General features: G+C 38.9%; 1 protein-coding gene and 1 pseudogene across 1 annotated transcript; one reads left to right on the top strand and one right to left on the bottom strand.

Moving 5' to 3' along the window:
• Positions 1-4,910: 4,910 nt before the first annotated feature.
• LOC122915405 lies at positions 4,911-12,715 on the bottom strand (annotated as a pseudogene).
• Positions 12,716-23,120: 10,405 nt separating this feature from the next.
• On the top strand, positions 23,121-24,053 carry LOC122915404 (olfactory receptor 14A16-like). The gene has a single exon (XM_044262212.1). The coding sequence runs from the start codon at positions 23,121-23,123 to the stop codon at positions 24,051-24,053; it is 933 nt and encodes a 310-aa protein (XP_044118147.1).
• The last annotated feature ends 1,246 nt before the right edge of the window (positions 24,054-25,299 follow it).

The following is a 25,299-nucleotide window of genomic DNA, read 5'->3' as shown; positions in this document are numbered from 1 at the left end:
AGTGGCGGGGGGGTGGGAGGTTGGGGTACCAGGTGGTGGGTATTATAGAGGGCACAGCTTGCATGGAGCACTGGGTGTGGTGAAAAAATAATGAATACTGTTTTTCTGAAAATAAATAAATTGGGAAAAAAAATATACAAGTAAAAAAAATTAAATGTATTCTACTAGTTAAAATAAATATTCTTAAAACATTGATTTTTAAAATCTGGGAAAGTATTTCCAACTCATATTACTGACAATGAGATAATGTATTTAAAAAAAACTAATATCAAAAAAATATAATAACAGAAAAGTGAATAAAATATTAAGGAAAATTTCACATTTTTAAATGACACAAATATTATTTAAAAGATGAAATACTTATTATAAAATATTTATTAATGTAATCAAAATATTACCTCTCAGATTGGCAAAATTCATCATTTTGAAAAACATCACTTGAAGAGAATATGGAGGAGGAACTGTTGTTGGAAGTGCAAATTGTGGTATTGTGGATAATTTTAAGTATCTAATAAATGCACTAATGTATTTCTCTTGAAATACCAATTACGCATTTGAGACTTAAGCACACACTCATACACCCACATTCACACATACTCTTTCATACATAACATATTTATAAAAATTAATTAATTGTGGTACTTTTAAAAGTAAAATTAGAAAGAGAATGTCCTATACTAAGGAAAGTTTTAAAATACACAACATCTTGGGGCATCTGGGTGGCTAATTCAGTTAAGTATCTGCCTGCAGTTCAGGCCATGATCCCAGAGTCCTGGATAGAGGCCCACATTGGGTTCATTCTTCAACAGGGAGCCTTCCTTTGTCTCCCTCTACCTTCCCTCCATCACTGCTTGTGCTCTGTTTGTTAAATAAATAAATAAAATATTTTAAAAAATACAATAAAATACACACATTTTATAGAGTACTGAATGAGAAATTTTTTAAAAATTGTATTACTTGGCATCACATATACCTCAATACCTTAATGATAAACTAAAATAATCTATCATCAGTGTAATGTATACACTATACTAGATTTATTTTGTAAGAATTTATTTATTCTTTTATTTTTTTCATTTATTTTTTTATTTCTACTTATTTTTGTGCTTGCCTTCAGACAGAGTAAATTCAGAATAGACACCACATAATCATATATAAAATAGTTTACCTATATAGAAAGGAAATAGCACAGACAACAAATGATCCATATTCCTAAACACTTATCTTCTTATATAATTTTGATGTTTGATATGTAATATAAACTATTTTTCAAAATTAAATAAAATATTAATTCCTAAAATCTTATAATTATATGGAATAATGGTAGCTGAGCAAAATTTTAGTGAAATATACCTAGTGATTGGAAGAAGACAATTTGGAAAGTATCGAGTTTCTTCTTTGAGGTCAGAGACTCTGCCTTAGAAAAGTGACTACTTGAGAAGAAATCCTGAAGGAAGAGAAGCCCATATGAATGACTGCGGAGAAAAAGGAGAGTAGAAAAAACAATACATACAACAGCTTGTGGCAGAAAGACCATGGGGTATAGGTGGTGATAATACAATCTAGTATGTCTTTAACTAAAAAAAAAGGAACAAGGAAATAAGAGTGGGACAGTCATGCAGGGTATCTAGGTCAGGATAAGTGATTTAGTTTATATCATTAAAGCGGGACAAAGCAAATGATCTTTCTTAATATTTATTTATTTGACAGAGAGAGAATGAGGAAGAGAGAAAGCACAAGCAGGGATAGGGGAAGAGTGGAAAGCAGGTTCCGCATTGACCAGGGAGCCTGATGTAGGGCTTCAACTTGAGCTGAAAGTGGGTGCTTAACCAACTGAGCCGCACAGGTGCTCCAGCAACTGATCTGTTTTAAGCAGAAAGGAGACAGGTTATATTTGACACAAAACATTCTTTGTGATTGTGACACAAGGAAGATGTCAGATGTCCTGTAAAGAAACAGTCAGACACCTGAGGAGGATAACATGGTAACAAATATGGACATGTATAACTCAGATTCTGATATTGTCTGTGGGGATGAAAATTTGTTGATACATTCAAAGATAGTTTTGTGACAAAAATAAGAGTTGGTAATGGATAGCTCTGAAAAGGGTTGAAATAGAGGAAACAGAAAATTTAAGGTGTCCAGCTCTTAAACAATTTGGGTACACTACATAAGATATTTAAGCTTTTTTTTTTCCCCACTAAGAATGGTGGAATAAAGCTGAGTTCAGTTTTCTGTATAAAAGTGTCCACAGTTTGGGGCACCTGGGTGGCTCAGTTGGTTAAGCGGCTGACTTCAGCTCAGATCATGATCACAGGGTCCTGAGATTGAGCCCCTCACTGGGCTTCCTATTCAGTGGATAGCCTGCTTCTCCCTCTCCCTCTGCCTGCCACTTGGCCTACTTGTGCTCTCTCCCTATCTCTCTGTCAAATAAATAAATAAATAATTTATTTTTTAAACAAGTCCACAATTCAAGCTTATGTCACAGGGAAATAATGAAGAAGGCAGATGCTTTACATATAAATTTTGTACAGTAGTGTTTCAAATGATCTTGTAAATCTAAAGTTAATATTTAAAATGATAATAGCAGCTCTTGTTTCATAAAATTTGCACCCCAGAAAAAGAAACAAACAAATAAGATGTTTGCAAACAGTTTTCTAAATCTGGAAGTTCTTTAAATACTTTTAAAAGTTACCATTATCTGATATGTCGTTTGCAAATATCTTCTCCCATTCTGTCAGTTGTCTTTTGATTTTGTTAACTGTTTCCTTTGCTGTGCAAAAGCTTTTGATCTTGATGTCCATCAACAGATGAATGGATAAAGAAGATGTGGTATATATACACAATGGAATACTATGCAGCCATCAAAAGAAATGAAATCTTGCCATTTGCGACAACATGGATGGAACTAGAGTGTATCATGCTTAGCGAAATAAGTCAAGTGGAGAAAGACAACTATCATATGATCTCCCTGATATGAGGAAGTAGTGATGCAACATGGGGGCTTAAGTGGGTAGGAGAAGAATCCATGAAATAAGATGGGATAGGGAGGGAGACAAACCATAAGTGACTCTTAATCTCATGAAACAAACTGTGGGTTGCTGGGGGGAGGGGGGTTGGGAGAAGGGGGGTAGGGTTATGGACATTGGGGAGGGTATGTGCTTTTGGGTAAATTGGAAGGGGTGGTGAACCATGAGAAACTATGGACTCTGAAAAACAATCTGAGGGGTTTGAAGTGGCAGAGGGGTGGGAGGTTGGGGTACCAGGTGGTGGGTATTATAGAGGGCACGGCTTGCATGGAGCACTGGGTGTGGTGAAAAAATAATGAATACTGTTTTTCTGAAAATAAATAAATTGGAAAAAAAAAGAAAAGAAAAAAAAAGTTACCATTATATGCCTGTCCATACAGCAAAATATATGTATAAATGTATTGTCAGGACTTTAAAAAAAGAGCTATAAGTAAATGTCCTCCTTATAAAATATTTCTTGACCCCTTTACATTCTGGAAACTTTCTTCAAATACCCTGAAAGTTTTGTAATAAAAAATAGGTTAATAAACATGAAAATGTGTCCATCAATAATCAGAGAAATATAAGTAAAAACCACCATGAAATATGACATTATGCCTGTGAGAATGGTTAAAATAATAGAAGCAAGAAATAATAGTTGAAGAGAATGTGGGGGAAAAAAAAGAGAGAAACCCTAGTGTAATGTTGATGAAAATGCAAATTGGTGCAGCCACTGTGAAGAATTGTATGGAATTTCCAAAGAAATAAATACATAAATATCACCATATAATCCAGAAATTCCACTGCTGGGGATTCACTCAAAGAAAATAACACTGATTCAACAAGATACATGAACCCTCATGTTTTTTGCAGTATTATTTACAATAACTAAACTAATCTGAGTGTTAATTGATAAAGAACATGTAGTCTACAAACACACACACTTACAAATGCACAACGAAATATTACTCAGCCATAAAAAAGAATAAGATCTTGCCATTTTCAAGAACATCACTACATCTATATGGTATAATATTAAGTGGAATAAATCAGACAGAGATATGCATAGTATTAAATTTCAATCATATCTGGAATTTAAGAAAATAAACAAATGAACGAATAAGGAAAAAGAGACCAAAAAAAAAAAAAAGTAGAGAGAGAGAAAGATTCTTAAATACACAGAACAATGGTAGGTTGCCAGAGTAGAGAATGGGTGAAATAGATAAAAAAATAATATTACACTTAATGGGGTGAGCATTGAATAATGTATAGAATTGTTGAACCATTATACTGTACACCTTAAAGTAATACAACACTGATTGTTATAGTAACTATAGAATGCCAATTTCAGTAGGGCTCAACTCAAAATATAAAATAAAAGAAATGTCCGAAACAAAATTATATTTTCAATAATTACCATTTTTATATTTTAAAGTTTTATTTTAGTGATCTCTATACTTATTGTTAGACTTAAATTCATGACCCTGAGGTCAAGAGTTGTAGGAGAAGAATCCATGAAACAAGATGGCATAGGGAGGGAGACAAACCATAAGTGACTCTTAATCTCACGAAACAAACTGTGGGTTGCTGGGGGGAGGGGGGGTTGGGAGAAGGGGGGGTAGGGTTATGGACATTGGGGAGGGTATGTGCTTTTGGGTAAATTGGAAGGGGAGATGAACCATGAGAGACTATGGACTCTGAAAAACAATCTGAGGGGTTTGAAGTGGCGGGGGGGGTGGGAGGTTGGGGTACCAGGTGGTGGGTATTATAGAGGGCACAGCTTGCATGGAGCACTGGATGTGGTGAAAAAATAATGAATACTGTTTTTCTGAAAATAAATAAATTGGAACAAAAAAAAAGATCAATAAAAAAAAAGAGTTGTATGCTCAATCAACTGAGCCACCCCTCAGTAATTACGATTTTTAAATGTGGCTGGGAGTCCATTCTATATTACTCATTTTATATAGTTTCTCAAATATCATGTATGTTTCTAACCAAGAGCAATCTTTTCTGAGCTACAACCTTCCTAAAAGCTTTCTTCACATCTTTGTTTCTCAGGGTGTATATGAGAGGGTTTATCAATGGAGGGACCATAGAGTAGAATACTGAGATTACTTTACCAAATAGTGAAGTTGTACTTGGCTGGAGGGCAAACATAGGTAAATATAATGGTGGCAAAATAAATGGTGACCACGGTGAGGTGGGAGGTACATGTGGAGAATGCTTTCTTCCAAGCCTCATGAGAAGTTAGTCTTATTATTGTAACTAAAATATGACTATAGGAAGACATAGTGAGAAGGAAAGAATTTAGAATCACAACAGAGCTACATGTGTAACTCAAAGGCTCTGCCAAAAATGTATCTGAGCAGGAGAGTTTAAAAATGGTGTCTGAGGGGTGCCTGGGTGGCTCAGTGGGTTAAGCCTCTGCCTTTGACTTAGGTCATGATCCTGGGGTTTTGGGATCGAGCCCCGCATCTGGCTCTCTGCTCAGCAGGGAGCCTGCTACCCTTTCTTTCTCTCAGCCTGCCTCTCTGCCTACTTGTGATCTCTGTCTGTCAAATAAATACATAAAAAATCTTTATAAAAAAATGGAGTTTGAGTCACAAAAGAAGTGATGATCTGAGGGCCACAGAAATTGAGATGAGAGATGAGAAGGGTAAATACGAGAGGGGCAAGGAAGCCCCAATCCCCGATGCAGCTGAAAACTACAGACAAACAGGATTACTCATGAGGAGTGAGTAATGGAGAGGTCTGCAGATGGCCAGGTACAGGTCATCAGCCATCGCTGCCAGCAGAATGCACTCTATAGCTTCCAAGGAGAAAAAGAAGTAGTATTGGGTTATACAGCCAGAAACAGACATGGTAACAACCCATGAGAGGCAGGCATCCAGCAATTTAGGGACTATGGCTGTGGTGTACCAGATCTCAAAGAATGATAAACTTCCTAAGAAAATGTACATGAGTATTTGGAGTGTAGAATCTAGCACAACTATGAAAATGATGAGCGTGTTTCCCATAACAGAGAGCAGATGTCCTGTAAGAAATATCACAATGTAAATGAGACAAGATGGCGAGGAGGTAGGAGGAGGCGCCTTTTAAACCTGTACCCTAAAGTGAGCTGATTGCCAATCAAAGAACTCTGATCACCCATGAAATAAGACTCAGATCAGAATTATACATGTCTGGATCTCTACAGGGGGCAGAAGACGCCAGTGGGCAGGTAAAGCAGAGTGGTAACGTAGGCCTGATATCGGAAGAGAAATAAAAGGGGGAGGGAGCCACCACAGGCGACCGATTGGAAAGTAATACTCCTAATATAAGAGTGTCCTGCATCTGGGGACCAGCATTAACTGGGATACTGGTTGAAAGCACTCCAAAAGAGCAAAGGCTAGTGAGGGGGAGGGGAATTGTGGGAATCAGGGCAGCTTGGGACAGGGGCTTAAGTCCCTGGACCCAGGGCAGCCTCCTTTGGCACTGAGCCTAAGAGAGTGCAGCAGAGAAACCAGGTCTTGGACCCTGAGCCGTCAGTGTGCCCGAGAAGGCATGGGGTCTAGCTTTACAAGTATGAGGTGAGCTGGGCTAGATCAGTGAGCAGGAGTTAGTACCACTCCCAATTTCTAGGATGCTTGTGGTATTCTTTTTGGTAAAACATTCTAAGATTTTCCTTCCCCCTGCAAGGATTTGGGGGCAGGGGGGCAGAATCTGTGCATGAGAGAGATTAAAGAAATGGGTCATTCTGGTAAAATGTTCATCGTTTAGAAAGTCATGAACATTTAAGAAGTCAGCCAGGCTCACAGTTGCAAGTTACTAGGAGTTGTTGAAGAAAGGGAGGCACCTAATTGTACTTTTGTACACAATTGTACTTTTAGGGAGACTTGTTTAGGCCAGCAGGAAGATCTCAGTGTGTGATTGCTGCTTGGCACCTCTCTGGCGGTCTGGAGCTGCCCAGACAGCTGCCGCTGCTGTGATTTTAGGTACAAGCACAAGATCCTGCGTCCCCAGGGACCGCAACTCGGAACATGTTCTGCCAGTGGCCACGGGGGAAATTTATTTGGGCTCTGCAGCCAGACTGAGGCTTCTCTCTGAGAGGGAGGCTGGGGTGCAGTTTGCCTTCCTCTAAACCTACAAAACCCATCAAAAGCGGTAAAGGCAAGAGAAAAAAAAAAAAAGTGAACAAACATAAAAATAGCCAGAGAACAAAAGCCTGAAAAAAAACAGATTCCTCAGAGCCCACCCCCTTGAGGGGGATGGGAGGACATAACTCAGGGAACATCATTGACTGAAATCCCACGTGGCAGGTCCCTCCCCCAGAAAACCAACCAGGAAAGAAAGAAAAAAAAAGACTACAAGAGAACAACCACCACTACTTCATAGGACAACTTTTATTTTTAACTTGTTCCCACTATTCTGGATCATTTTTTTTAAATAGATAAAATTTAACCTATTAACCATCACAGTGAACTGTCCAGTAAATCAAATTCCATAATAACCTTCTAACCTGGACTTTTTGATACATACACCTGTGTTTTTCTTTTGCATTTCTATTTTTTAAATTTCTTTTTTTTTAAATTTTAGTTTAGTTTACTCCAGTTTACTCTTTTTTGTTATTATTTACTAATATTCATATAGAGTTAAACTTAAAAGTAATCCCTTTTCCCTAATCAATACTATCCCTATAGTTAAACCAATTTTTAATCACCCTTTATCTTAGGAAAGTTGAGTCCTTTAACAAAGATATCAAGATACACCCAGGAGGAATCAAAATAAACTTCCGCGCCCACACTGAGATTTTATAACCACTCTCCCATTTTTTCTTCCACCAGTGTTTCTGTGATTTTGTTTGTCCTGATACTTTATAAACCTTACACTTGGGGTTCTTTTTGACGAGGTTCTTCCTTTATTTGCATATATATATATATTTTATTCTCTTGTCATATACTTTTTTCAGTCTTTTGTTTGTCTTTTTTTGTTTATATATTTCATAAATCTTACCTTGGGGCCCATTTGGGCTGAACCATCTCTTTTATCTTCCCTTTCTTTCCTGTCTCTCTCCCTCTCTTTTTGTTTTCTTTTTCTTTTATTTTTTCTCTCATTTGGGTGGGAAATCCTGATTTCTCAGAAGTGTTCCAGGGTGCACCTTGATTGCACCACAGTCGATACATCTAGCTACATCTGTTCAATCATCTCTCACCAAAATGACTAGGAGGAGGAATGCCCAACAGAAGAAAAATACGGAGGATGGACCTTCTGCAACAGAGCTAATGGCTATTGAAATAGACAATATGTCGGAAAGGGAATTCAGGATAACAATTATCCAAGCAATAGCTAGGTTGGAGAAACCAAACGGAAATGATTAGAGCCGAACTGAAAGCAACCAGAGATAATGTTCACAATGTTAGAGCAGAGCAAAAAGCTACCAGAACTGAGATTCACAATGCTTTACATGAATTCCAATCTAATCTAAATTCTCTCAAAGCTAGGGTAACTGAGACAGAAAATAGAATTAGTGATCTGGAGGACAAACAGACAGAGAGAAAGGATCGGGAAGAAGCCATCAAAACAGAATCAGGGAAATAAATGATGCCATGTAACGTTCCAACGTCAGAATTATTGGAATCCCTGAAGGGGAGAAAAAAGAAAGTAGTCTAGAAGATATAGGGGAGCAAGTTATTCATGAAAATTTTCCCAATCTTGTGAATGGAACCAGCGTTCATGTACTAGGGGACAAACGGTCTCCACACAAGATTATAGATTCCAAAAAAAAAAAAAAAAAGTCAAGGCACCTGATAGTCAAATTGAGGAATCATAACTGTAGATATAATCTCCTGAAAGCCGCTAGGAGAAAGAGGCTCCTTACTTACAGAGGAAAGCCTATCATAATAATGTCAGAACTGTGCATAGAGACCTAGCAAGTCAGAAAGGGCTGGCAAGATATATTCAAGGCACTAAAGGAGAATAACATGCAGCCAAGAATACTTTATCCAGCAAGACTGACATTCAAAATGGTTGGAGAGATAAAGAGATTCCAAGACCAGCAAGGCTTAGAAGACTATGCAACCACCAAGCCGATACTGCAGGAAATATTAAGGGGGGGTTCTATAAAAGAGGAAAAATCCTAAGAATAGCATTGAACAGAAATATAGAGAAAGTCTACAGAAAGAAAGACATTGAAGGTAACACGATGTCAATAAAAACGTATCTATCAATAATCACTCTCAATGAGAATTGGCCTAAATGCACCCATAAAATGGCACAGGGGTTGCAGATTGGATAAAACGACAGGACCCATCCATATGTTGTATACAAGAGACCCATATTGAACCTAAAGATACACGCAGACTGAAAGTGAAGGGATGGAGAAGCATCTTTCATGCCAATGGGCCTCAAAAGAAGGCTGGTATAGCATTCTGATATCAGATACATTAGATTTTAAACAAAAGACTGTAGTCAGAGATACAGAAGGACACCACATAATCCTTAAAGAGACTATCCACCTAGATGATATAACAATTGTAAGTATCTATGCCCCAATATGGGAGCAGCCAATTACTTAAGAAAACTGTTAATCAAGATAAAGAGTCATATTGATATGAATACACTAATCGTAGGAGATCTTAACATGCCTCTCTCAGAAACAGACAGATCATGAAGCAGAAAATCAATAAAGAAACAAGAGCATTGGGACGCCTGGGTGGCGCAGTTGGTTGGACGACTGCCTTCGGCTCAGGGCGTGATCCTGGAGTCCTGGGATCGAGTCCCACATCAGGCTCCCAGCTCCATGGGGAGTCTGCTTCGCTCTCTAACCTTCTCCTCGCTCATGCTCTCTCTCACTGTCTCTCTCTCAAATAAATAAATAAAATCTTTAAAAAAAAAAAAAAGAAAAAAAGAAACAAGAGCATTGAATGACATATTGTACCAGATGGACCACATAGATATATATAGAATAGTCCACCCTTTGTTTTTTTTGACTGTTTCCTTTGCTGTGCAGAAGCTTTTGATTTTGATGAAGTCCCAGAAGTTTATTTTCGCTTTTGTTTCCTTTGCCTTTGGAGACGTATCTTGAAAGAAGTTGCTGTGGCTGATATCAAAGAGATTACTGCCTATGTTCTCCTCTAAGATTCTGATGGATTCCTGTTACACATTGAGGTCTTTTATCCATTTTGAGTTGATCTTTGTGTACGGTGTAAGAGAATGGTCGAGTTTCATTCTTCTACATATAGCTGTCCAGTTTTCCCAGCACCATTTATTGAAGAGACTGTCTTTTTTCCACTGTATATTTTTTCCTGTTTTGTCGAAGATTAATTGACCATAGAGTTGAGCGTCCATATCAGGGCTCTCTACTCTGTTCCACTGGTCTATGCGTCTGTTTTTATGCCAGTACCATGCTGTCTTGGTGATCACAGCTTTGCAATAACGCTTGAAATCAGGTAAGGTGATGCCGCCAGCTTTATTTTTGTATTTCAACATTTCCTTAGCGATTCGGGGTCTCTTCTGATTCCATACAAATTTTATGATTATTTGTTCCAGCTCTTTGAAGAATGCCGGTGGAATTTTGATCAGAATGGCATTAAAAGTATAGATTGCTCTAGGCAGTATAGACATTTTAACAATGTTTATTCTTCCGATCCAAGAGCATGGAATGGTCTTCCATCTTTTTGTGTCTTCTTCAATTTCTTTCATGAGTGTTCTATAGTTCCTCAAGTACAGATCCTTTACCCCTTTAGTTAGGTTTATTCCCAGGTATCTTATGGTTCTTGGTGCTATAGTAAATGGAATCGATTCTCTAATTTCCCACGGAATGGGAGAAGATATTTGCAAATGAAAGTACAGACAAAAGGTTGATATCCAGGATCTATAACGAACTCCTCAAACTCAACCCACACGAAACAGACAAACACATCAAAAAATGGGCAGAAGATATGAACAGACACTTCTCCAATCAAGACATACAAATGGCTATCAGACACATGAAAAAATGCTCATCATCACTAGCCCTCAGGGAGATTCAAATTAAAACCACATTGAGATATCACCTTACACCAGTTAGAATGGCCAAAATTAACAAAACAGGAAACAACATGTGTTGGAGAGGATGTGGAGAAAGGGGAACCCTCTTCCACTGTTGGTGGGAATGCAAGTTGGTGCAGCCTCTTTGGAGAACAGTGTGGAGATTCCTCAAGAAATTAAAAATAGAGCTTCCTTATGACCCTGCAATTGCACTCCTGGGTATTTACCCCAAGATACAGATGTCATGAAAAGAAGGGCCATCTGTACCTCTATGTTTATAGCATCAAAGGCCACGGTCGCCAAACTGTGGAAAGAACCAAGATGCCCTTCAACGGATGAATGGATAAGGAAGATGTGGTCCATATACACTATGGAGTATTATGCCTCCATCAGAAAGGATGAATACCCAACTTTTGTAGCAACATGGACGGGTCTGGAAGAGATGATGCTGAGTGAAATAAGTCAAGCAGAGAGAGTCAATTATCATATGGTTTCACTTATTTGTGGAGCATAACAAATAGCATGGAGGACAAGGGGTGTTAGAGAGGAGTAGGGAATTTGGGTAAATTGGAAGGGGAGGTGAACCATGAGAGACTATGGACTCCAAAAAACAGTCTGAGGGGTTTGAAGTGGCGGGGCAATGGGAGGCTGGGGTACCAGGTGGTGGGTATTAGAGAGGGCACAGCTTGCATGGAGCACTGGGTGTGGTGAAAAAATAATGAATACTGATTTTCTGAAAATAAATAAATTGGAAATATATATATATATATATATATATATATACATACAAGAAAAAAATAAAATAAAATGACTGTTTTAAGGGAAAAAAAAATAGTCCACCCTAAAACAATAGAATACTCATTCTTCTCAAGTGCACACGGAACCTTCTCCAGAATAGACCACATACTGGGTCACAAAGCAGGACTCAATCCATACCAAAAAACTGAGATTATACCCTGCATATTCTCAAATCACAATGCTTTGAAACTGGAGCTCAATAACAAGGAGAAGTTCAGAAGGAACTCAAACACCTGGAAGCTTAAGTCCACCTTGGTTAAGAATGCTTGGATCTGAGGGGACAAGATGGCGGGGTAGTAGGAAGAGGTGTCTTTTCAGCTGGTACCCCAAAGTGAGCTGATTACCTACCAAAGATCTCCGATCACCCATGAAATCAGCCTGAGATCAGAATTATACACGTCTGGATCTCTACAGGGACAGAAGACGCCAGTGAGCAGGTAAAGCGGAATGGGAACTGCGGACTGATATCGGAAGATAAACAAAAGGGGGAGGGAGCCACCAGAGGCGACCGGTGGGAGAGTAATACCCCAATAGGAGCGAGAGTGCCCTGCGTCTGGGGACCAGCATTAACTTGGAGACTGGTTGAAAGCACTCCAAAAGAGCAAAGGATCGCGGGGGAAATTGTGGGAATCGGGGTGGCTAGGGACCGGGGCTTAAGTCCCCAGTCCAGACGGCCTCCCCGGCGCGGAGGCAGAGAGAGTGCGGCGGAGAAACCAGCTCCTGGTCCCTAAGCCGCCAGCACGCCCCAGAGCGCGTGGGTCCCGGCTCTTGTGAGGGGATGGGAGCTGTGCTGGTCTGCAGAACACGCGCTAACCCTAGCACAAAGCTTGATATACGCGCGCCCGTCGCTCGAGCTCCCTTTGGTTACTGAGGCCCGGAGGACGCTCCTTGACCTGCGCCATTGTTAAAGCCTAAGCCCCGCACGCGCGAAACTCTTCCCCGGACAGAGGCGCGCAAAAGCCCAGCCTGGGGCTTACGGAACAGCGCCCCGTGCTCAGAGCCCCAGACGCGCGCCCGACCCACAGCTGCCTCTGAAGAGAGGTGCGCGCAATCCGGGCACTCCCAGCCCGGGCTGGCGGCAAAATCTCAGTGTGCGATCGCTGCTTGGAACCTCTCTGGCGGTCGGGAGCTCCCAGACAGCCGCCACTGCCTTGGCTTTGGGGACGAGCAAAAGATCCTGCGCCCCCAGGGTCTCCAACTTGGAACCTGCGCTGCCAGCGGCCAAGGGGGAATTTATTCAGCTTCTGCACCCAGACTGAGGATTCTCTCTGAGACGGAGATCAGGGTGCGGTTTGATTTCTTCTAATACTACAAAAACCATCAAAGGCGGTCAAGGTGAGAGGGAAAAAAGTGAACAAGCAAAAAAACCGCCAGAGAACAAAAGCCTGAAAAAAACAGTTTCCCCAGAGCCCACCCCCATGAGGGGGGCGGGGGGACTCTACTCAGGAAACATCATTGACTGACAACCCACGTGGCAGTCCCCTCCCCCAGAAAACCAACCAAGAAAGAAAAAAAAAAAGGACTACAAGAGAACCACCACTATTTCATAGAAAAACTTGTATTATTCACTCGTTTCCACTATTCCGGTTCATTCATATATATATATATATATATATATATATATATATTTTACACATAGGTAATTTTTTAACCTATTTACCATCACAGCAAGCTGTACAGTACATCAAATTCCATAATACCTTTCTAACCTGAACTTTTTGATATATACACCTATGTTTTTCATTTGCATTTTTATTTTTTGAACTCCTTTTTTAAATTTTAGTTTAGTTTAGTCTAGTATATTCCTTTTTATTTTTATCCTATAATATTCATATAGAGTTAACTTCAAAGTAATCCCCTTTCCCCAATCAATACTACCCCTATAGGTAAACCAATTTTTAATTCCCTTTCTCTTAGGAAAGTTGAGTCCTTTAACAAAGATATAAAGATACATCCAGGAAGAATCAAAACAACCTTCCTCGCACACACTGATAATTTATAAGAACTCTCCCATCTTCTTCCACCAGTGTTTATGTGTTTTTTGAGTTTGTCCTGATAGCATATAAATTTTACTTGTGGTTCTTTTTGATGAGGTTCTTTCTTTATTTGCATATATATATTTTTTTTCTTTCTCTTGCCATATAATTGTATCAGTCTTTTTATCTCTTTTTGTTTGTCTACTTCATAAATCTTACCGGGGACCCATCTGGGCTGAACCTTCTCTTTCATCTTCCCTTTCTTTCCTGTCTCTCTCTCTCTTTTTTTTCTTTTTCTTTTTCTTCTTTTCCTTTTTCTTTTCTTTTGTCTCTCGTTTGGGTGGGGAATCCTGATTGCTCAGAAGTGTTCCAGGGTGCACCTTGACTGCACCAGAGTTGATACATCCAGCTACATCTGTTCAGTCTTCTCCCACCAAAATGACTAGGAGGAGGAATGCCCAACAGAAGAAAAATACAGAGGATGGACCTTCTGCAACAGAGCTAATGGCTATCAACATAGACAATATGTCGGAAAGAGAATTCAGGCTAACAATTATCCAGGCAATAGCTAGGTTGGAGAAAGCCATGGATGACCAAACAGAATTGATTAGGGCTCAACTTAAAGCGAACAGACAGGATGTTCACAATGTTAGGGCGGAGCTTAAAGCTACCAGGGAGGAGGTCCACAATGCTCTCAATGAGTTCCAATCTAATCTAAACTCTCTCAAAGCTAGGGTAACTGAGACAGAAGATAGAATTAGTGATCTGGAAGACAAACAGATAGAGAGAAAGGATCAGGAGGAAGCCTGGAACAAAGAGGTAAGAAACCACGAAAGCAGAATCAGGGAAATAAATGATGCCATGAAGCATTCCAACGTCAGAATTATTGGAATTCCTGAAGGGGAGGAGAAAGAAAGAAGTCTAGAAGATATCGTGGAACAGGTCCTTCATGAAAATTTTCCGAATCTCGCAAATGAAACCAGCGTTCATGTACTAGAGACTGAACGGTCTCCACCCAAGATTATACACTCCAAAAAAACATCACGACACCTGATAGTCAAATTGAGGAATTATAATTGTAGGTATAATCTCTTGAAAGCCGCCAGGGCAAAGAGGCTCCTTACTTACAGAGGGAAGCCCATCAGAATAACGTCAGACCTGTCCAGAGTCCTGGCAAGCCAAAAGAGGCTGGCAAGATATATTCAGGGCACTAAATGAGAAGAATATGCAGCCAAGAATACTTTATCCAGCAAGACTGACATTCAAAATGGATGGAGAGATAAAGAGTTTCCAAGACCGGCAAGGCTTAAAAGACTATGCAACCACCAAGCCGACACTGCAGGAAATATTAAGGGGGTTCTATAAAAGAGGAAAAATCCCAAGAATAGCACTGAACAGAAATATAGAGACAGTCTACAGAAAGAAAGACTTCAAAGGTAACTCGATGTCAATAAAAACGTATCTATCAATAATCACTCTCAATGTGAATGGCCTAAATGCACCCATAAAATGGCACAGGGTTGCAGATTGGATAAAACGACAGGACCCATCCATATTCTGTCTACAAGAGACCCATTTTGAACCTAAAGATACACGCAGACTGAAAGTGAAGGGGTGGAGAAGCATCTTTCATGCCAATGGGACTCAAAAGAAGGCTGGGGTAGCGATTTCATATCAGATAAATTAGACTTCAAACTAAAGACTGTAGTAAGAGATACAGAAGGACACTACATAATCCTAAAAGGGACTATCCACCAAGATGATCTAACAATTGTAAATATCTATGCTCCCAATATGGGAGCAGCCAATTACTTAAGAAAACTGTTAATCAAGATAGAGAGTCATATTGATATGAATACACTAATCGTAGGAGATCTTAACACGCCGCTTTCAGAATTAGACAGATCACCGAAGCAGAAAATCAATAAAGAAACAAGAGCATTGATGACACATTGGACCAGATGGACCTCATAGATATATACAGAAAATTCCTCCCTAAAACAATAGAATACTCATTCTTCTCAAGTGCACACGGAACCTTCTCCAGAATAGACCACATACTGGGTCACAAATCAGGACTCAACCAATAACAAAAGACTGAGATTATTCCCTGCATATTCTCAGATCACAATGCTTTGAAACTGGAACTCAATCACAAGGAAAAGTTCAGAAGGAACTCAAACACCTGGAAGCTAAAGACCACCTTGCTTAAGAATGCTTGGATCAACCAGGAGATCAAAGAAGAACTGAAACAATTCATGGAAACCAACGAGAATGAAGACAGTTAGGTCCAAAACCTATGGTATACAGCAAAGGCTGTCCTAAGGGGAAAATATATAGCCATCCAAGCCTCGCTCAAAAAAATTGAAAAATCCAGAACACACCAGCTGTCTCTACACCTTAAAGAACTGGAGGATCAACAACAAATCAAACCAACTCCACACATAAGAAGGGAAATCATCAAGCTTAGAGCTGAGATCAATGAGGGAGAAACCAGAGATACAGTAGAACGTATCAATGAAACTAGAAGCTGGTTTTTTGAAAGAATCAATAAGATCAATGAGCCACTGGCTACACTAATCCAAAAGAAAAGAGAGAAAGCCCAATTCATAAAATTATGAATGAAAAGGGAGAGATCACAACTAACACCAAGGAAGTAGAAACAATCATCAGAAGTTATTATGAACAGTTATATGCCAATAAGCTTAGCAACCTAGATGAAATGGATGCATTCCTGGAAAAATATTAACTACCAACTTTGAGCCAGGAAGAAATCGACAACCTGAATAGACCGATATCTAATAACGAGATTGAATCAGTGATCAAAAAGCTCCCAAAAAACAAGAGCCCAGGACCTGACGATTTCCCTGGGGAATTCTACCAAACCTTCAAAGAAGAAATAACACCTATTCTCCTGAAGCTGTTTCAAAAAATTGAAGCAGAAAGAAAACTTCCAGACTCTTTGTATGAAGATAGCATTACCCTGATCCCCAAACCAGGCAAGGACCCTACCAAAAAGGAGAATTTCAGACCAATATCACTGTTGAATATGGATGCTAAGATTCTCAACAAGATCCTAGCCAACAGGATCCAACAGCACATTAAAAAGATTACCACCATGATCAGGTGGGCTTCATCCCTGGGCTACAAGGATGGTTCAACATTCGCAAATCAATCAATGTGATACAACAAATTAATATGAGAAGAGAGAAGAACCACATGGTCCTCTCAATTGATGCAGAGAAAGCATTTGACAAAATCCAACATCCGTTCTTGATTAAAACGCTTCAAAGTATAGGGATAGAGGGAACATTCCTGAAACTCATCAAATCTATCTATGAAAGACCCACAGCAAATATCATCCTCAATGGGAAAAAGCTTGCAGCCTTCCCACTGAGATCAGGAACAAGACAAGGATGCCCACTTTCACCGCTCTTGTTCAACATTGTATTAGAAGTCCTAGCAACAGCAATCAGACAACAGAGAGAAATAAAAGGTATCCAAATTGGTAATGAAGAAGTCAAACTCTCTCTCTTCGCAGATGACATGATTCTTTGTATGGAAAACCCAAAAGACTCCACCCCCAAACTACTAGAACTCATACAGCAATTCAGCAACGTGGCAGGATACAAAGTCAATGTGCAGAAATCAGTGGCTTTCTTATACACTAACAATGAAAATACAGAAAGGGAAATTAGAGAATCGATACCATTTACTATAGCACCAAGAACCATAAGATATCTGGGAATAAACCTAACTAAAGAGGTAAAGGATCTGTACTTGAGGAACTACAGAACACTCATGAAAGAAATTGAAGAAGACAGAAATAGATGGAAGACCATTCCATGTCTTGGATCAGAATAATAAACATTGTAAAATGTCTATACTGCCTAGAGCAATCTATACTTTTAATGCCATTCCAATCCAAATTCCACCAGCATTCTTCAAAGAGCTGGAGCAAATAATCCTAAAATTTGTATGGAATCAGAAGAGACCCCGAATCGCTAAGGAAATGTTGAAAAACAAAAATAAAGCTGGCGGCATCACCTTACATGATTTCAAGCTTTATTACAAAGCTGTGATCACCAAGACAGCATGGTACTGGCATAAAAACAGACACATAGACCAGTGGAACTCAGTAGAGAGCCCAGATATGGACCCTCACATCTATGGTCAATTAATCTTTGACAAAACAGGAAAAAATATACAGTGGAAAAAAGACAGTCTCTTCAATAAATGGTGCTGGGAAAATGGGACAGCTATATGTAGAAGAATGAAACTCGACCATTCTCTTACACCATACACAAAGATAAACTCAAAATGGATAAAAGACCTCAATGTGAGACAGGAATCCATCAGAATCTTAGAGGAGAAAATAGGCAGTAATCTCTTTGATATCAGGCACAGCAACCTCTTTCAAGATACGTCTCCAAAGGCAAAGAAAACAAAAGCGAAAATAAACTTCCTGGACTTCATCAAAATCAAAAGCTTCTGCACAGCAAAGGAAACAGTCAAAAAAACAAAGAGGCAACCCACGGAATGGGAGAAGATATTTGCAAATGACAGTACAGACAAAAGGTTGATATCCAGGATCTATAATGAACTCCTCAAACTCAACCCACACGAAACAGACAAACACATCAAAAAATGGGCAGAAGATATGAACAGACACTTCTCCAATCAAGACATACAAATGGCTATCAGACACATGAAAAAATGCTCATCATCATTAGCCCTCAGGGAGCTTCAAATTAAAACCACATTGAGATATCACCTTACACCAGTTAGAATGGCCAAAATTAACAAAACAGGAAACAACATGTGTTGGAGAGGATGTGGAGAAAGGGGAACCCTCTTCCACTGTTGGTGGGAATGCAAGTTGGTGCAGCCTCTTTGGAGAACAGTGTGGAGATTCCTCAAGAAATTAAAAATAGAGCTTCCCTATGACCCTGCAATTGCACTCCTGGGTATTTACCCCAAAGACTCAGATGTCGTGAAAAGAAGGGCCATCTGTACCCCAATGTTTATAGCAGCAATGGCCACAGTCGCCAAACTATAGAAAGAACCAAGATGCCCTTCAACGGATGAATGGATAAGGAAGATGTGATCCATATACACTACGGAGTATTATGCCTCCATCAGAAAGGATGAATACCCAACTTTTGTAGCAACATGGACGGGACTGGAAGAGATTATGCTGAGTGAAATAAGTCAAGCAGAGAGAGTCAATTATCATATGGTTTCCCTTATTAGTGGAGCATAACAAATAGCATGGAGGACAAGGGGCGTTAGAGAGGAGTAGGGAATTTGGGTAAATTGGAAGGGGCGGTGAACCATGAGAGACTATGGACTCTGAAAAACAATCTGAGGGGTTTGAAGTGGTGGGGGGTTGGAGGTTGGGGTACCAGGTGGTGGGTATTATAGAGGGCACGGCTTCCATGGAGCACTGGGTGTGGTGAAAAAATAATGAATACTGTTTTTGAAAATAAATAAATTAATTTAAAAAAGCAACCACTGAATAGAAGATATTTTCAAATGATATACTCAATAGTGCTTAATATCTAAAACAAAGAAAGAACTTATACAACTAAACAGCAAACTAATAATTTGATTAAAATATGGGCAAAGGACAAAGAAGAAGACATACAGAATATAGATTGTCAGTAAACACATGAGAAAAACGCTCAACATCATTCATCATCGGAAATGCAGATCAAACCACCATGATATATCACCTTACAACTATCAGAATGACGAAAAATCAAAAACACAAGAAATAACAAGTGTTGGTGAGGGGAAAATGGAAGTCTCATGCACTGTTGGTGGTAATTAAAATTGATGCAGCCACTGTGGAAAATAGTATGGAGGTTTGGAACAGACACTTTTTCAAAGAAGACATACAAATGGCTAATAGATACATGATATAATGTTAATCATCATTAGCCATCTCAGAAATTTAAATCAAAAACACATTGAGATACCACCTTACACCAGTAAGAGTGGCAAAAATTGACAAGGCAAGAAACAAATGTTGGAGATATTGTGGAAAAAGGGGAATCCTCTTCAACTGTCGGTGGAAATGCAAGTTGGTATAGCCACTTTGGAAAACAGTGTGAAGGTTCCTCAAAAAATTAAAAGTAGAGCTACTCTATGACCCAGAATTACACTACTGGATATTTACCACAAATATACAAATGTAGTGAAAAGAAGGACTACATGCACCCCAATGTTCATCACAGCAATGGCCTTAATAGCCAAACTGTGGAAAGAGCCAAGATGCCCATCAACCGATGAATGGATAAAGAAGATGTGATCCAGATACATAAGGAATATTACTAAGCCATCAAAAAGGATGAATACTCAACTTTTGCATCAACATGAATGGGACTGAAGGAGAGTATGCTAAGTGAAATAAGTCAAGCAAAGAAAACCAATTATCATATGGTTTCCCTTACTTGTGGAGCATAAAAAATAATACCAAGGACATTAGGAGAAAGGAAAAAAAAGTGAATTGGGGGAAATTGGAGGGGCAGACAAACCATGAGAGACTGTGGACTCTGAGAAACAAACTGAGGGTTTTGGGGGCGGTGCGGGGATGGGTAAGCCTGGTGATGGGTATTAAGAAAGGCACTTATTGCATGAAGCACTGGGTGTATACACAAACAATGAATCATGAAAACACTACATCAAAAAAAAATCAATACTGCCTAGAGCAATCTATAATTTTAATGCCATCTGATCAAAATTCCACCAGTATTTTTCAAATAGCTGGAGCAAATCATCCAAAAATTTGTATGGAATCAGAAGAGACCCCAATTGGCTAAGGAAATGTTGAAAAACAAAAATAAACCTGGGGGTATCACGTTACCTGATTTCAAGCTTTACTACAAAGCTGTGATCACCAGGACAGCATGGTACTTGCATAAAAACAGACACATAGACCAGTGGAACAGAGTAGAGTGCTCAGATATAGACCCTCAACTCTATCGTTAAATAATCTTGGACAGAAGAGGAAAAATATATGGTGGAAAAAAAGACAATCTCTTCAATTAATGGTGCTGGGAAAACTGGACAGCTATATGTAGAAGAATGAAACTCGACCATTCTCTTACACTGTACATGAAGATAAACTCAAAATGGATAAAAGACCTCAATGTGAGACTGGAATCCATCAGAATCCTAGAGGAGAACATAAGCAGGAACCTCTTCAATATCAGCCACAGTAACTTCTTTCAACATATGTTTCCAAAGGCAAAGGAAACAAAAGTGAAGATGAACTTTTGGGACTTCATCAAAATCAAAAGCTTCTGCACAGCAAAGGAAACAATCAAGAAAACATAGAGGCAACCCACGGACTGGGAGAAGATATTTGCAAATGACAGTACAGACAAAAGGTTGATATCCAGGATCTATAAAGACCTCTTCAAACTCAACACACACAAAACAGATAATCATATCAAAAAGTGGGCAGAAGATATGAACACACACTTCTCCAATGAAGAAACACAAATGGGTAACAGACACATGAAAAAATGTTCATCATCATTAGCCATCAGGGAAATTCATATTAAAAACACATTGAGATATCACATTACACCAGTTAAAATGGCCAAAATTAGCAAGACAGGAAACAACATGTGTTGGAGGAGATGTGGAGAAAGGGGAACCTTCTTCCACTGTTGGTGGGAATGCAATTTGGTGCAGCCACATTGGAAAACAATGTGGAGATTCCTCAAGAAATTAAAAATAGAGCTTCCCTATGACCCTGCAATTGCACTACTGGATATTTACCCCAAAGATACAGATGTAGTGGAAAAGATACAGATGTAGTGAAAAGAAGGGGTACATCTGTACCCCAACGTTTATAGCAGCAATGGCCATGGTCGCCAAAATGTGGAATTAACCAAGATGTCCTTCAATGGATGAATGGATAAGAAAGATGTGGTCCATATACACTATGGAGTATTATGCCTCCATCAGAAAGGACAAATTCCCGACTTTTCTATCAACGTGGATGGGACTGGAAGTGAGTATGCTGAGTGAAATAAGTCAAGCAGAGAGAGTCAATTATTTAATGGTTTCACTATTTGTGGAGCATAACAAATAGCATGGAGGATATGGGGAGTTAGAAAGCTGAAGGGAATTGGGGGAAATTGGAAGGTGAGGTGAACCATGAGAGACTATGGACTGTGAAAAACAGTCTGAGGGTTTTGAAGGGGCAGAGGGGTGGGAGGTTGGGGGAACCTGGTAGCGGGTATTAGAGAGGGCACGGATTGCATGGAGCACTGGGTGTGGTGCAAAAACAATGAACACTGTTATGCTTAAAATAAATTTAAAAATTTTGAATAAAAATATATAAAGAAAAATTATCTTTTGACAATTTCTCTAAATTCTTGACTCAGGCGCAATGAAGGAAGTTTGGATAAATAGAAGAAATAGTGTTTGTTAAAGACCTTGTTAATGAATTAGGCTAGGTGTTTCTTCATTTGTTTGTTGGCTTTTGTTTTATTTTGTTTTTGTGGAGTCCAATGCAGGGCTTGAAACAATGACTCTGAGACCAAGAACTGAGTGGAAATCACATGTCAGACACTTAACTGACTGAGCTACCCAGGCGCCTGGCTTGGTATTTTTATACACATCATTCAGTTCAGTAAGATAAGAAAGTTCATTCTGTACATTGAATAACCTAATACTCAGATAATTAATTAAGAATCAAAAAGCTAGTAAATGAGTAAGATGAAATTTATATTTGGGTTTGATTGCTCACACTCTATGGCTTTCCTCATTACCTATCACAAAATACTTTATGAAAAATTCCATCTTAGTGAGGTGCAGAGTGTAGTTCTTGATCTGGATAGGTGGATGAAGTAGATGATTTGGAATGGACTGACACTGTTCAGTCAGACTGAGGTGTGATCAACTCTGGTTCCCTGATGTCTATGGAGGCTTTCTAGTGGCAGTCTCATGCGATCTTAAATATTTTGATAGATGCATATGACAGTAAGAGAAAGGGAAATTAAGAAAATACGATAATAAGTTATCCTCATCTGAGTCTTAAGTTGCCTACATTATTTTATTTAATTTAATTTTATTTTAAGTGTTCCAAGATTCATTATTTATACTCCACACCCAGTGCTCAATGCAATACTTGCCCTCCTTCATACCCACCACCAGCCTCACCCATACCCCCACCCACTCCCTTCCAAAACCTTCCATTTTGTTGTTGTTTTTTTGTTTTGTTTTGTTTTGTTTTCTTGGAGTCCACAATCTCTCATGGTTTGTCTTCCCTTCTGATTTATTTTTTAGAGTAATTGATTAAACACACAGAGAAATGGAAAACTTCACTTCTGGGAGCATATTTTTCCTCATAGGCTTCTCCGATGTTAGCGAAATCCAGGTCTTACATGCAGTGCTATTTTTGCTAATTTACCTGGTAGCTCTACTGGGGAGTCTTCTCATCACCACCCTTACCACCAAGGATCATCAGCTCCACACCCCTATGTACTTCTTCTTAAAGAACCTGTCCTTTCTAGAACTCTGCCTCATTTCCATCACTGTCCCCAAATCCATCATGAACTCCCTAATGAATCACAGCACAATTTCATTACTTGGATGTGTTTCACAGGTGTTTTTCTTCTTTCTCTTAGCCAGTACAGAAGTGGGACTACTCACAGTCATGTCCTATGATCTCTATGTTGCTGTCTGCCATCCTCTCAGATATGACATCATCATGGGCCACAGAGCCTGTATGCAGATGGCCACCACTTCATGGGTCAGTGGAGGTCTCAAAGCAATTCTTCATATGGCTTCTACCTTTTCCAAAGCCATGTGTGGGCTTCCTGAAATTCATCTGTTCTTCTTTGATGTCCCACAACTACTCTCTCTCGCCTGTTCATATAACATTGGGGAATTAGTAGTCATTGGGCTCAGTCTAGTGTTAGATTTTGGCTGTTTTGTGTTTATTGATATTTCTTACATTTATATATTCTCCACTGTGCTGAGAATGCCTTCCAGAGAAGGAAGGCACAAAGCCATATCCACATGCCTGCCTCATCTCCTTGTTGTGACTCTGTTTCTCTCTTCTGGCTTTTTTGCCTATTTACATCCCTTGCCCAAATATCCATCACTTTTAGACTTGCTAGTTTCTGTATTCTATACTGTGGTGCCACCCACCATGAACTCCCTCATTTACAGTATGAGAAATAAAGATATGAAAATGGCACTAAGGAAATTGATAATGGACACATACAATTTATCAATATAAAGAGTTAACAACACAGACAACATGATTTATGCATTCACTAACATAATCATACAAACAATCCATTGCATAGTCTGGTAATAACATTGGATCTGTAGAGTACAAGTTATCATTAAGAAAACTCATTATACTCATTAAAGTGATACTAAGAAGCATCCTCCTTGTCCAGACTAAGTGGATAGCAAAACCAGAATGGTTCTTCTCGGGATTGGAAAGATGCATGCTTTTATATATATCATACTAATGGACATGCCTTTTCCTGTGACAAGCATGTAGGGACATGAGAGATAAGTTTTGCTCTCCCAGACAAACCAATTGTATGGCAACTCTTAGGAAAATCAATGTGCAAAATTTCACATGAAAGAAATATGTATAATGTATTCTCAAATGAAAGAAAATAGACAAAGGTAGGTGATATCTGTATAGCATTGTGAATGTATTAAATGCCACTGAATTGTACATGTTTAGTGTTTAATTTTAAGTTATGTTGATTTCATCTCACAAGGAAAAAGAAGGGGAAAAAAAGTACTTTGTTGTCCATCTGCTTCCCCTCTTCTAACTCAAGCCTATTATATGGCATTTTCTGACATAAATTGTGTCCTTGAAATCTAGTGTAAGACAAAGATATTAAAAATGTAACTTTGCTGTAGAGAGATACATATGCTTATAGTAATATTTTTCAAGTCTTTATTTAAATTCCAGTTACTTAATATACAGTGTAATATTAGTTGCATGTGTAGAATTTAGTGACTCAACACTTATATACAATAAACTGTGCTTATTATAAGTGCCCTCCTTAATTCCTATCCCAATTTAGCCCATTCCCCCATCCACTTCCCCTATGGTAGCCATAAGTTTATTTTCTACAGTTAAGAGTCTGTTTATTGGGGGAAGAAAGGAGAAGAAAGCCAGTAAGACATTCCTTAACTATAGCGGGCTTAAAGTAATATTAAGACAAGCTTCAGCAGAAAAAAAATAATAAACTTTTAGCCAGAATTTCCAAGACGAAAAGAAAAAAGACCCCCCAAAAAATAAACAAACAAACAAAAATGGGAGAGGGGAAGTAACAACCAACAAACAATTGCAGGAGAATATTTTGAAAAATTATATGCCAAAAAATCAGACAATCTGGAAAAATATGGGTAAATTCCTAGAAACATATACACTAACACAACTGAAAAGGGAAGAAACAGAGAAAGTGACTGGACAAATACCAGCAAAGATACTAAATCAGTAATAAACTAAAATC

Source organism: Neovison vison, chromosome 8, assembly GCF_020171115.1.
Source record: "Neovison vison isolate M4711 chromosome 8, ASM_NN_V1, whole genome shotgun sequence".
Classification (NCBI taxonomy): domain Eukaryota; kingdom Metazoa; phylum Chordata; class Mammalia; order Carnivora; family Mustelidae; genus Neogale; species Neogale vison.
Note: the sequence above shows the minus strand (reverse complement) of the source record. Positions and strands in the feature narration are given on the sequence as shown.